We start from the raw sequence: 13,532 nt of genomic DNA, 5'->3' as shown, positions 1-13,532 counted from the left end.
ATCCTTTGTGGTGGGGTCTGTTTGGAGGTGGCGGAAATGACGGCGGATGATACGATGTATCTGGAGGTTGGTGGGGTGGTAGGTGAGGACCAGTGGGGTTTTGGGTTTGGAGGGGCGGGGTTCAAGGGCGGAGCAGCAGGAAGTGGAGGAGATGCGGTGGAGAGCATCGTCAACCACGTCTGAGGGGAAATTGCGGTCTTTGAAGAAGGAGGCCATCTGGGTTGTTCGGTATTGGAATTGGTCCTCCTGGGAGCAGATGCGGCGGAGGCGAAGGAATTGGGAATATGGGATGACGTTTTTGCAGGGGGCAGGGTGGGAGGAGGTGTAATCTAGGTAGCTGTGGGAGTCGGTCAGTTTATAGTAAATGTCTGTGTTGAGGCGCGGCCCGAGATAGAAATGGAGAGGTCTAGGAAGGGGAGGGAGGAGTCTGAGATGGTAAGGTAAATTTGAGGTCGGGTGGAAGGTGTTAGTAAAGTGGATGAACTGTTCAACCTCCTCGGAGCATGAGGTAGCGCCGATACAGGCATCGATGTAGCGGAGGAAAAGGTGGGGGGTGGTGCTAGTATAGCTGTGGAAGATGAGATGGAAATGTGTTGCTGGAAAAGCGCAGCAGGTCAGGCAGCATCGAGGGAACAGGAGAATCGACGTTTCGGGCATTAGCCCTTCAGGAATGTTCCACATATCCCACGAAGAGGCAGGCATAGCTGGGACCCATGTGGGTGCCCATGGCTACTCCTTTGGTTTGGAGGAATTGGGAGGATTGGAAGGAGAAGTTGTTCAGGGTGAGGACCACTTCAGTCAGTCGAAGGAGGGTATCACTGGAAGGGTACTGGTTGGTTCGGCGGGAAAGGAAGAAGCAGAGGGCTTTGAGGCCTTAGTGATGGGGGATGGAGGTATATAGGGACTGGATGTCCATGATGAAGATAAGGCGTTGGGGGCTGGGGAAGCGAAAATCATGGAGGAGGTGGAAGGCATGGGTGGTGTCCCGAACGTAGGTGGGGAGTTCTTGGACTAAGGGGGACAGGACCGTGTCAAGGTATGCAGAAATGAGTTCAGTGGGCAGGAGCAGGCTGAGACAATGGGTCAGCCGGGCAGTCAGGTTTGTGGATTTTGGGCAGGAGGTCGAAACAGGCGATGCGGGGTTGTGGGACTATGTGGTTGGAGGCGGTGGATGGGAGATCCTCTGAGGTGATGAGGTTATGGATGGTCTGGGAGATGATGGTTTGGTGGTGGGAGGTGGGGTCATGGTCAAGGGGGCAGTAGAAGGAGGTGTCCGCGAGCTAGCGTTTAGCCTCAGCAATATAAAGATCGGTGCGCCAAACTACCACCGCACCTCCCTTGTCTGCCGGTTTGATGGTGAGGTTGGGGTTGGAGCGGAGGGTTGCACATTGCGGGGGTGAGAGGGGTGGACAGGTTGAGGCGGTCAATGTCGCGGCGGCAGTTGGCTATGAAGAGATCGAAGGTGGGTAAGAGGCCAGCACGGGGTGTCCAGGTGGATGGGGTGTGTTGGAGGCAGGAGAAGGGGTCATCAGAGGGTGGGCGGAAGTCCTGGTTGAAGAAGTAGGCGCGGAGGCGAAGGCGGCGGAAGAAATGCTCGATGTCTCGCCGCGTGTTGAATTTGTTAATCTGGGAGTGTAGGGAGATGAAGGTGAGGCCTCTGCTGAGAACTAATCTTTCATCCTCAGAGAGGGGGAGGTCTGGAGGGATGGTGAATATATGGCAGGGCTGGGTGCTAGGACCTGGTGGGGGTAGGGTTAGGCGTGGGGGCGGAGATCGGCGTGGGGGCTCCTCGATGCCACACTCAGTCGAATACAGCTTTGACACTAAGGGCTGACACTCTCTCACCTCACTTCTAGAATTCAGTTCTTTTGTCCGTGTTTGAACTAATGGCTGTACCGAGGTCATGAGCTGAGTGACCTTGGCAGAACCCAAACTGGTTGTCGCTGAGCAGTTGCTGCTTGATGGCATCTTCCTTCGCTTTACTGATAGTTGAGAGTAGACTAATGGGACTGTAATTGGCTGGGTTGGATTTGTCCTGCTTTTTGTGTACAGGATATACCTAGCCAATTTTCCACATTAGGTAGATGCCAACGTTGTAACTTTGTACTGGAAGAGCTTGGGGTAGTGTGGCAGTTTCTGGAGTATAAGTCGTCAGTCCAATTGTTGGAATATTATCAGGGCCCATAGCCTTTGCAGTATCCAGTGTCTCCAACTGTTTCTTAATACTATTTGGAGTGAATTGAATTGGCTGAAGACTGCTATCTGTGAGATTGAGGTGGAGGCAGAGATGGATCAGCACTTCTGGCTGAAGATTGCAGCAAGTACTTCAGCCTTATTTTTTGCACTGATGTGTTGGGCTGTCCCATCATTGTGGATGGGGATATTTGTGGAGTGTCCAGTGAGATGTTTAATTGTCCACCACCATTCACGACTGGATGTGGTCAGATTTCAGAGCTTAGATCTGATCAGTTGGCTGTGGGATCACTTAGCTCTGTCTATTAGTTACTTATGTTATTTGGCACGCATATTTGTTAGCTTCAAGTTGACATCTCATTTTTAAGTATGCCTGGTGCTGGATCTCAATCTGCTATGAGGGACCTAATGAAAAGGCTGAAGCTCATGTAAACCACATCAAATGCATTACCCTCATTGAAGCTCCTGATTATCTCCTCAAACTATTCAATCAAATCTGTCAAACATGATTTTACGTTAAGCAATCCGTGCCGTCTATTCCTGATTAATTCATGATTCTCCAGGTGTAGACATACTCAGTCGCTCATTATTCTTTTTAATAAGTTCCCCACCACCAAGGTCAAACAAGGCTTGTAAACTACTGGTCTATCTCTACCTTTCTTTAGTAAATAGTGAAGCAATATTCATACTCCTGCAGTCCTCTGGCACCTCACCCATGGCCAAAGAGGATTTGAGAATGACTGCCAGGGCCTATGATAACTTCTACCTTTTCTCACTGAACAGTGTGAAATACATCTCATCTGGAGCTGCAGATTTATCCACCTTTTTTAAAGCTGTAAAACCAGCAAGTACCTCCTCTCTCTCTGTTAATTTCTTCTAATATTTCTGCTCTCCACCTGATGTCTATACCTGCATCATCCTTTTCCATTGTGAAGACCAACCCCAGCTCCTCATTGAAGATTATGCTCATGTCTTCTGGGTCCACATACACACTACCTCAATGGTATCTAATGAACCTTGCTCTTTTTACATTTTATTTTATTCATCCTGTCATACACTCTTTCCTATCCCCATTTGCTTTTAAATTCCCCTCTTCCACTCAGGGTTGTTCTCTCACTATCTGCTATAAGCTTCTTTTTTCTTAATCCTTACCGTTATGCCTTTGACATACAGGATTCTTGGGACTTGGTTCCACCCTTTGTCTTTACAGGAATATGTTTGTTGTATACACTTACTGTTTTCATCTTGATGCCTCTCATTGCTGTGACATTTTTATTCTGCGAATAGTTGTTCCCAATCCACTTGAGCCAATCATAACATATCTTAGTTTTATTAACTTTTCCTCAGTTTAGAACTTTTGTTCTAGCCCATCCTTATCTTTTTCCCTAATGATTCAAAATCTAAACTAGAATATCATTAACTATTTTGGTCCCCTTATTAAAGGTAGAATATTCTGGAATTGGAGGTAGTCCCATAGAACGTTCACCAAGTTGATCCCAGTTATGGAGGAATTGCCTTACATGAGGTTGAGTTAGTTGGGCCTGTACTCTTTGGGGGCTAGAAAAATGAGAAGTGACCGTATTAAAACATGTAAAATTCTTGAGAGACTTCACAAGATAGTTGTGGAAAGGTTCTTTCTCTTTCTGGTGAGATCTAGGACAAGAGGGCATAATCTCAGAATAAGGAATCACCCACTTGTGACAGAGGGGAGAAATAATTTCTTTTTTGCATAATTCTTCTTTGTAGTGAATTTGTGGAATTCATTACCACTGAGAGCTGTCAAAGCTGGGTTGTTTATGTATATTCAAGGGTGAGATAAACAGATGTTTAATCACTAAGGGAATTGAGTATTTTGAGGGAAAGGCAGGTAAGTGGAATTGAGGATTAACAGATCAGCCACAATCTCAATGAATTGTGAAGAACACGAAATGGGCTGACTGGCCTCTTTCTGTTCCTGTGTTTTATAGTCTAAGACTAACAATATACAGCACTGAGGAAAATGTGTGTGTGCACTTTCTCATGCATTTATAAATGTTGCAGTCTGGGGCAACCCCAATATCTGCAGGTGAGGTGGAAGCAGGCTGCTGATTACAATGACCTTGACTACCAGTTTGACTGCCCCTAGCCACCTCTTGCCTCCCAAGCACCCCCCCCCCCCCCCCCACCACCACCACCACCTCCACCTCAGTATGGTTTTGATGATGAAACAGGCTGCCACTCCTATATTGGAGAATACAGCTATTGTTTTTGACATTCACAACTCCTCTTCCTATCTTTCTGAAGTTTCCTTTCTGCCCTGTGGTGGCAACCAAGCTCTCAATATTTCTTTGCACTTTTCTTTCTGCACTCCTATTTCGCTATCTCCAATTGCCCTGTTATCTTGCTATCTGACCAGTTCCACATCCGCTTCTGGCATGTGCGATCAAATGTGATGGAAGCTGCAACAAGTTTGCCTTTAGGTAAACATTAGGAAGATATTGCTGAACTGTGTGATCATGCTCTGTCCTGTTAGAGCTATTTATGCATTGGCCATTCTCTACTGCATGATATTGATCGAATAGATATAAATGAGACTGGAGGTCTGGAACATCTGTGGTGGGTGGCATGATTAAGATGGTGATACAGATCTCGATCTGTAATAGGACATGCGATATGCAGTTAATTTCATCTGGCTAAGTTTAAAAAGGGGTGTCTTCATTGCGCCCCAAATGTAAAGTAAGTGGAGGTACTCTTACCCATTGCTTCCGAACATGCCACAGGCTCAGTGTTTATTGGAGCGCAGTGGCAGGAGAGATCGGGAGGGTATTGAGGACTGAAGTTAAAGTAGACCTGATATCTTTCCTCTTAGATCTACCAAAGTTATCATCTTTAGCCGGGCGTGGGAAGGAAGTAATTAATATTCTTGCATACTGTGCATGGAAGAATATTCTGATAAGTTGGGTTCTGAGAACCCACCGGGCTTGCTGGGATGGTGGAAATTAATTATGGAGCACATTCCCTTGGACTTTTTTTACAAACGTGGTGTACCACACAACAGACCATTTTTATAAGACATGGCAGCCCTATTTGTGGTGTTTGGATATAGATTTGTTAGCTATTTTAGCGAGGGTATTTGTTTAACCAGAACGGTTAGGTTTGTTGAGGCCTGGGCCCTGGAGGGGAGACTCCTGAGTTAATACGGGTTTATATACAATACTCCCATTCTTTTGTTTGGGAGCTTTGCGCCGAGCACAGAAATTTTGTGTTTTTTTTGCTTTTATTTTTGATCTGTTAGTCACTTCACTTATTTATTGGTTTTGTTTTGTATTATAGGGTAGGTAAGTAGCTAGTAGACAGTAGTTGTATTGTAACTTTTGTTTTTTCTCTTTATTATACTGATATTTTGTTATTGGTTGTATTTTTAATAACTATATTTTTGCAAAGTCAAAATTTTTTTTGCTTATAAAAGCAATGCATCACAATTTTTTTTAAAATTTGATGCTGTTGACTTGTAAGCATTGTATTCTGGTTGGACCATAGACTGTAGGTATAGGTTGGCATTTCCCTACCCTACTACACAATTGACCCGGCACCATGTCTCGACTGCATTAATGTTAATGACTTAGCGTTCCTGCCAATAGCAGTAATGTTGCTCACTTCTGGGTCATCCACTGGCACCTACACTCGGGTGATTAAGTTCTGCCTCTTTTTTTTTTGGAGCGTCTATGAAGTTAATAAGTTTTGTGGCAGCACCATTTCCATTATTGCAGACAATTTCCAGACCACTCTGGGGATCTGGAGGACAGTGTTGAACAACAGTGACTTCCAGAGCTGCACCCTCAGCCCTTTATGGCTCTAATGGTATACCTCATGGGATTTCTTACTTGTTCTGTTTGTAATACTCTGAAGTATTTGAATCATTGCCTGAGGCTTTGAGAATTTTGAGATCTAATTATAGTTGTGTTCAGCATCTTGGGAAAGCACAGAGCTGACAACAGCTGTGGCTCGGTAAGTTTGTATGTTTTACAAGACCGAACAGGCCGGTCCAAAGGAGGAATACAAAACAAAAATCCAGCCCAAAAAGAACACAATATGAACAATTTTAGTAATCAGTTGCAAAGGTAATTAATGTGGAAAATATTGAAGTTTAACTGTGGTTCCACTGATTAAAGTAGTTTGACAACTGTTTGTCTTCTCATACATGAACAGTAATCACATCGCAATATTCAAGAAATTTCGGGGAACTTTTGAGGTTGTTAAAATTTTTATTAAAACTGTTTAAAAATAATTTTAAAATCTGCAAATAAAGATGGAGTAATATTTAGGATATTGTTCATTATCATCTCTGGGGTTTGTGGAAACTGACCTTTTGCAATGCCGTCTCAAATTAGTTTTAGCTCATCTTTCAGAAAAAAATACAAGATCACATTAATCTGCACACAAATTGTGACATAAATCTTCATGTTATGAATATAATTTTGTTATAAATGAGTACCATTTTGCTTTTTGATGATAGAGGAAACTATTTTGTACCCAATAAGAAACCACAAAGAAGGCAAAATGAGTGAAGACTTCATTACAATAGAATCTCCTTTATATAAGGACAACATGTTGACATTTATATGTTGGATATTGGTGAAATAAATAAATTTTGTTGAAGTTTCTCATCTTGCATTCAAGGATTATTCACAAGAATTCGCAAGTAAACAGAAACAACATTTATACTCTGAGGAGAATGTTGATTAGTTAGTGAGTTGACCCTGGTAGACATGTATTAATAATTATTTAGCAAATTTTGTCAGTTTGTGGAATCGTAAGTAATGTTGGACACTTAAGTTTTGCAAGCATAGGCATGATCAGCACTCCGCTTGTTGTGAACAGTCAAAGAGATATGCTGTTTGATATGATTTGCCAGTCCTTGAAAATTGTAGCTTATAAGCACCACATCGACATTGAAATTCATTAACCACATTGCTCATTTATGTTGTAAGCAGAAAGTCTTTCGAGCTTGATGTTAGCAGTTTATTAGTGACAAATACCACTCGTGTCACTACTGCACTGACTGTATGAAACAGTTTACTGTTGCTCAGTGTTTGAGACAGAGCACTTTTCAGGAACAAATGAGATGGCTTTGGGTCCATTCACAGGTTTGTACTAAATACAAAGTGAGAAGTTTGAGCAAGATGTAAAGCTACCAGTGTATTGCTAGGTATGCGCACTATATGTTCCCAAAGTGTTGTGATATCTATCCAGCTGTTGACAACAAGCAACATTTTGGCCACGCACAACCAGCCTATGCTTGCAGAGCTCGAAACAGTGTCCAACATTAGATGTAATTCTGTGTTTGGACAGTCTTTGCTAAATAATCCTCAGTTTGTGAATAATTAAGTTGACAACCCAATGTAGGATTGTTAATTCTGCTCTGTGTAGCACATTTGTGTGTATGGGAAGCTACATATATTCATACATCAGGCCTGTTCTTTGCAGATAGAAGACGCATCGGTGCACTGTGCCTGTTTCACTTCAACAAAATGGGTGACAATTGTTCCTTTAATTTCTTAGGGAAGTACCTTCACTGATCAGTCAACCAGCCTCATTTAGGATTTAAAGAAAACTTGGCAGTTAACTATCAGTCCTCTAAGTGGTGTGTTTTGTTTTAATCACAACACTTCTACCAATCAGAGTCCACTTGCCAACCAAACAATACTGTCCTGCTATCCAATATAAATGTTGTTTTCCCTTTACTTGGTAATTCTTGCAAATTATTCTGATGAATGCAATACAAGAAGCCATGACAAACTGTCCTTTTTCACTAATGCACAATCTTTGTACTACAAATGAATCTATTTTGAACAAGTTTATTAATAAGGTTGCATTGCTTATCTACTGTCTTGTACATCTAGTAGCATGAATAAGAGGCTAAAATTAATGCAGCTTTCGCTGTTGGTAAGGTTTTTAGGCTGCTCTGCTGAATGGGGTTTAGGATAATGTCTTTCCCATCTTAAAGGGTGGAAATAGCATTCCTGTCCTTAAGATGTTTATGCCCTGATCACCTGTAACAACAGTATGGCATTATCAATTATAATAAATCTATAGCTCACTAGTTCTTTGATCTGGTGGAGGAAGAAATATTCTAGAGTGGAAAGAGAATATTGATTCTTGGAAATGGTTTATTCATCAGATTAAACAGAACATGCCACCTTTTATGAAATTACTAAGAAAACTGAAAGAGAATTTTTGTTTTGTTTTACAGGAGCATTCCCTCCTCCCAAAGGTCAAACTGTAGCAACTTCCAGAGCTATGACCCTTGACCCTTTGTGGCTCTTCTTTGTACAACTAATGGGATTTCTTTCTGGCTACATGTGGTATAATGTTCTGGAGTATTTGTATCATTGCCTGGCACTCTGGGAATTTTGAGAACTACAACTTTGAATTCAGACTTGAACCCAAGCACGTGTGTCAGTGTCCATGTGTGAATGTATATGTTTCTTGAAGGATGATAAAAAATAAGGATGGATTGGTCGCCTGTCATTTTTCATCAAGATTTTTAGACTCAAATTTAAAATATTAATCCAGACCTTCAAGTCTACAACCTGGTGTTAAGGTTTACGTGATCCTTAAGCATCCTTACTGTTCGATTATCCTTCATAGCCACAATATCCTCTTTAAACAGGAAAAAAAAGGTTGGAGAGTGCTTCAAGTTACTGCAGTAAATACTGTCACTTCCAGTTGCTTCAGGAGGCAAAATTGCCAACATTCAAGACTGTCAGGAGGAAGCTCATATCTCCTATCTTTTCCAAATTAAGATGACCTTGATGAGAAACTAGTCAAATCTGTCACTGTTTTTATATTATTGGCAGAGAGAAGTTTGTTTTCATAGCAGCTAATATACTTTGGTTTATGATTCATAAGTACTGGTCTAAAACAACTACAACTTCAGTGATCATAAATCATTAATTATGACATCTTTGACACATAAATAGTTACAAGTAAAATAGTTAGGAAAGCTGAGAAAAAACTTCATTCTATTTCTAATATGTATGGTACATTCTGAGTAAAGTTTAGTTGAAATGACCAAATCAAGTAATGGAGCCAATCATGTAGTATCTTAATTAGCAAGAAGCTGCTAGTTGTAGTTAGTTCAGGACTATTACAGTGCTACTATTGCGGGATAGCCAGACTGTCAGAGAGCATGGAAAGTGTTTCTTATAAGAGATTTCACACAATGGATTAGAAATAACAAAAAAATTTATAGATTAAAGTACAGGATCATCTTGGTACATTTTACTATGTTCCTTTATTAAAACTCACTGATTCTGGCTGTATCTTTTATGTACACGTTCTATTGTTCAGTTGAATTGTGTAATTGTTACTGATAGTTTGCGTGAATTGATGCAGATGATTTTTAATCTTGGTCAATTAATCTGTTGACTGAAGGCATTTTTGTCATTGTTCCATTTTGATGCTTGGAAATCATGATTTATTTTTCCAAGATTTTAAAAAAAAAAACCTTGTGAACTAACTAATTTCTTGAATTTCAGTATTTCGCTTCAATAAATGGGCTGGTAGCTCAGGCATTAAGAATAATATTTCACTGCCTAACACTGGATTTTTTTTGCCACCTGCTTAGAAACCAGGCCCATTGTTCTTTTGCCATTAGGCCAAAGTAAAATGGCTCAGGTCAGGAAAAGGAAACATGCATTACAGTTTATAGTGTTTGGGATTAAAGGTAGAGACACTGGTTTATTTATGACTTGGAGTATTATAGTTGTCTTAAATCAAAATAGTCCATGTTAATAAAAAATGATGTAACGTGTGGGGTGGCGAAGAAATGTTGAATTGGTATATTTTTCATCCCATCAGAAATGTGTTTGCGTTAAGTCCTCCTTCCTGCATAAGTGTTTTAGGAGTCTGGGAGGTGTCAGTTCTCATGTATATTGCTGGGAGCACATGTGGTGGTCTATGCTCTGTTCCCTTTGTACAGCTAGCCCTCCCCTACAGCAAGTATGCATCCAGCTGGTTAAGCATGTTCCTACACTGACAAAACAAAAATGAGGCAATTGAAAGCTTTTTCTGTTCTTTACTGCAGACATACCTATCATGGATGTGACAACCATCAAATACCCTATTTTGATCAGCCAGAAATTTCAAAGGTCTGATTTGATAACCAATCAGCACATGAACTGTAAATGATTGTGTTATTAATTAAAATATTTAATCCAGGAGGTTAGAGCCCCTATCTGAATGTCTTTAAAACCAGAACCTTTTGAAACCAGAAGTTGGAACAACTGAAAAATATAGGCAAATGGAAGAAAAGAAAATTCAGCTAATTAAGCAAGATCTAGAATTTTATTAAAAGAAATTCTGGATTCTATATATAGCAGATGGTGTTATGTTGGGTGCTTTGCAGAAATATATAAAATGTGTAAGTGCAAAATTATGTGATCACTTTTTCACTCCCCTCCAACCCCTACCTCGTCCTCTAAGGAGATAATTCTGAACTCCACAACCTTTATCATACATGAGTTGGCTCTCTGTTATATTTAAATATTTAAACACCAAAAGAGAAAGAAATACTGAAATACTGCATGCACGTTCTGAGTATACTGGGTCATTTTAAAGGCTGATTTTTTTCATGACCCGAGTTTAATTGTTGTTCCGATGACTAGTCCAAAATCCTATTTCTTCCAATTAGATAGTATTCTTCCAATTAGTAGGATACTGCAGATATCAAAGTAATGGTAAAATTGTTGCTGAGATCTGCTTACATGCCACAAGGCAGTACTGTATTTTAGCTGTTGACGTGTGATAATTAAGAAATGTTGGAGTAATTTCAAGAGCTCAAACATGTCAAATAATTTTCTCCATATATTAGGTCATGGTGTGAGGTTCCAACATATTTGAATTTTGTTTTTGTATTGCATTTTACATTTCTTGACGAGATTGTGTTTCAGAATGTCAGTATTTCTGCTTTAAGTAAAAAAAAGTGTGTTTTAAATTGTTTTTATTAATCATCAGTCGGCATATGAATTTTATTTTAAAAATAAATAAAACTACACCTGTCACTTAAGATTTATTGAGCATCCTCAATGGATTTCCACTGGATATAATCTTAGGACTGTTTCTCAATAACAAGACTGGTGTAACCAAAAACAATAAAATCCTTATGAATAGAAAATGACAAATTAGGGCAGAAATCATCAGGCCAACTTGTGTATATCATCCTTTTTTTTTCCCCCTTTAGTTTTCATACATCAAGCCCAAATTCCTGACACATCAACCATTCAGCCAGCTTGAAAGTTTCAGGAGTCCAGTGCTGACTGATTACATCATATCTATTGCTGGTCAATTTCAAACCAAAATTGGGGAAACAACAAAATGAACTTAAGATTTAAGTAAGCAAAATTTGCTGCCCTTTGCCACCCCAATCCCAGCTATCTCGTCACCTCTCCTGGAACAAAAAAAACCTACAAAAATTATACCACGTTATTTAATTTTGCTGAACACTGGGTTTGACTTTATCCTTTAGGTCCTTCTACTGCAACAGTTTCTAGCTTAACTTTATTTACATGCTGCACTGGCATTTTGAGGTCTTATGTTTATTTTCCCTACCATTTGGGAACCTTACAAATCACAACTTTAATCCATGCGCTGCCTCTCACGACATCCATAATGGTTGACTGTACCTGCCTCATTATGGGTGGTTGAGTTACTCAAAAGATCCAATCTGGAAGCATATAGGACTAACATAGGTTAAAATGCAAGATTCTATTTGGCTGTGCTTTATCAGAAAAGAATAATTGGAAGTTTGCAGTTGAAATTTGAAATGGTATAATCTGCATCTAGATAAGTTTTAAACCTACGTTTTATTGAATATCAATTGCTCACCAATCCATCTGTTTTCTTATTGTGCTTGAGTAAAGTATGGAGGTGGAATGTACAGTGGAAAGAACTAGCAGTTTCTCATGAGGTGAAGTAGCAAGGAGGAAATTAGTCATGTATGTGTTAATGGTAGGTTCTTCTAAAGTGTTATTTATAGAGTACATTTTCCAATTTTGATTTTAATTAGTAACATTACTGTGGTGTAACCTATTGTTTACACATTCAGAAATAGGTTGGGAAGTCCAATACTTTGGAGAAAACAAAGTATTGGACTTAACAGCACTTTTTCCCCCCCCCCCCCCCCCCCCCAATTTTCCTTGAATATTCACTGTCTTGTTGTTCCTGTCAACTAGTGGAATCTTTCTGAATTTAATTGTGATTTTGCTGAAATAATGGTGACAAGTCACAATCTTTCCTGTAATAACTTTGAGAACATGAGAAATATAACCTATTGTGTGAGGAAACTAACCTGTATAAAGTCATATAACAGTGGATGAACAAAGGTATCCAGGCATGTAGCAATCCAACATGAAACTATAGATGAGAATACTTATTGAGCTAGCTTGCTAAATCCAAATCTGGTTTTCCAGAGAGTCTAATGGAGAAGTCTGAAATCAAATAAAAACACACCTGAAACAAATGAATTTTAAATATTGTTGTTTATTTTCTATGAGCCCTAGATAAATATGGTTGACTGCCGTATATAAATTTTCCTCTTGCCTTTTTCTTTTAAAACATGCTGTTTACAATGTTTTTAATCTTAAGAGTAAATAAACCCTCAAACAGGTTACCATTGATGTCAAACTGCAAAAACTCTTGATAACTTTGTACCTAATTGTATTCATTGTTTTACAACTGTTGTATACTAAAATATGCAGAGAAGGGATATTAATAAAATACATTGATATGAAGACTACACCATTTCTAAATATAAGAACTTTAAGTCTGCCCTGTTATTTATATACACCTAATGCAAAATAATTTCATATCAAGGTGTTCCAGGTTGCATGTTGCAGTGTACAGTAATGTGTATGACACAATTTCCATCAGTTCAGTGCAGAGATTGTTTTATTTTAATTGTGACTCCACTGTTTGGGAAAAGGCTGCAGAATGAATCAGTGTAGCCATATCTACACTTGCTAGTTTGATCAAAATCAATAAATTTTTTTACCTTGGGACAAAAGACAATTGTAGTTCATTCTCTGATTTTGCATTAATCTGTCTTAATTAATTGATTATATTTATGTTCTATGGCAAAAGATACAGATGTAACTTTAACTGAGAGAGTCTTCCAAATTTTTTATTGAACTTATTGAAGCATCAAAAACAGGACACTTGAACATCATTAACTATTATAATTATGTGTACAATTGGAGGGAAATCATACTGCTTCTGCTCCTCTCTTCTGCATTAACAGTAATTGCTCACAAAGTGGTTTTCAGTTAGGAATGATGCAATAGTGTTGAGAAGTCTGTGTC

The 13,532-nt window shown here is 39.5% G+C and overlaps 1 protein-coding gene across 10 annotated transcripts in view; it reads left to right on the top strand.

Moving 5' to 3' along the window:
- The window catches only part of lpgat1 (lysophosphatidylglycerol acyltransferase 1), a 130,820-nt gene that overhangs the window by 111,892 nt on the left and 5,396 nt on the right, over positions 1-13,532 (top strand). Inside the window, exon 9 of one of the 10 annotated variants that reach the window (XM_043695887.1) lies at positions 8,426-13,237. The exons of the other annotated variants lie outside the window; for them this stretch is intronic. Within the exon in view, the coding sequence (XP_043551822.1) occupies positions 8,426-8,589 (164 nt within the window). The 3' untranslated portion in view covers positions 8,590-13,237. Of the gene's footprint in view, positions 1-8,425; positions 13,238-13,532 lie in introns of those variants that run through there. 10 annotated transcript variants of the gene reach the window in all.

The sequence above is a fragment of the Chiloscyllium plagiosum genome, chromosome 9 (assembly GCF_004010195.1).
Source record: "Chiloscyllium plagiosum isolate BGI_BamShark_2017 chromosome 9, ASM401019v2, whole genome shotgun sequence".
Lineage (NCBI taxonomy): Eukaryota > Metazoa > Chordata > Chondrichthyes > Orectolobiformes > Hemiscylliidae > Chiloscyllium > Chiloscyllium plagiosum.
The sequence above is the reverse complement of the archived record's forward strand: the minus strand, read 5'-3'. Positions and strand labels throughout refer to the sequence as shown.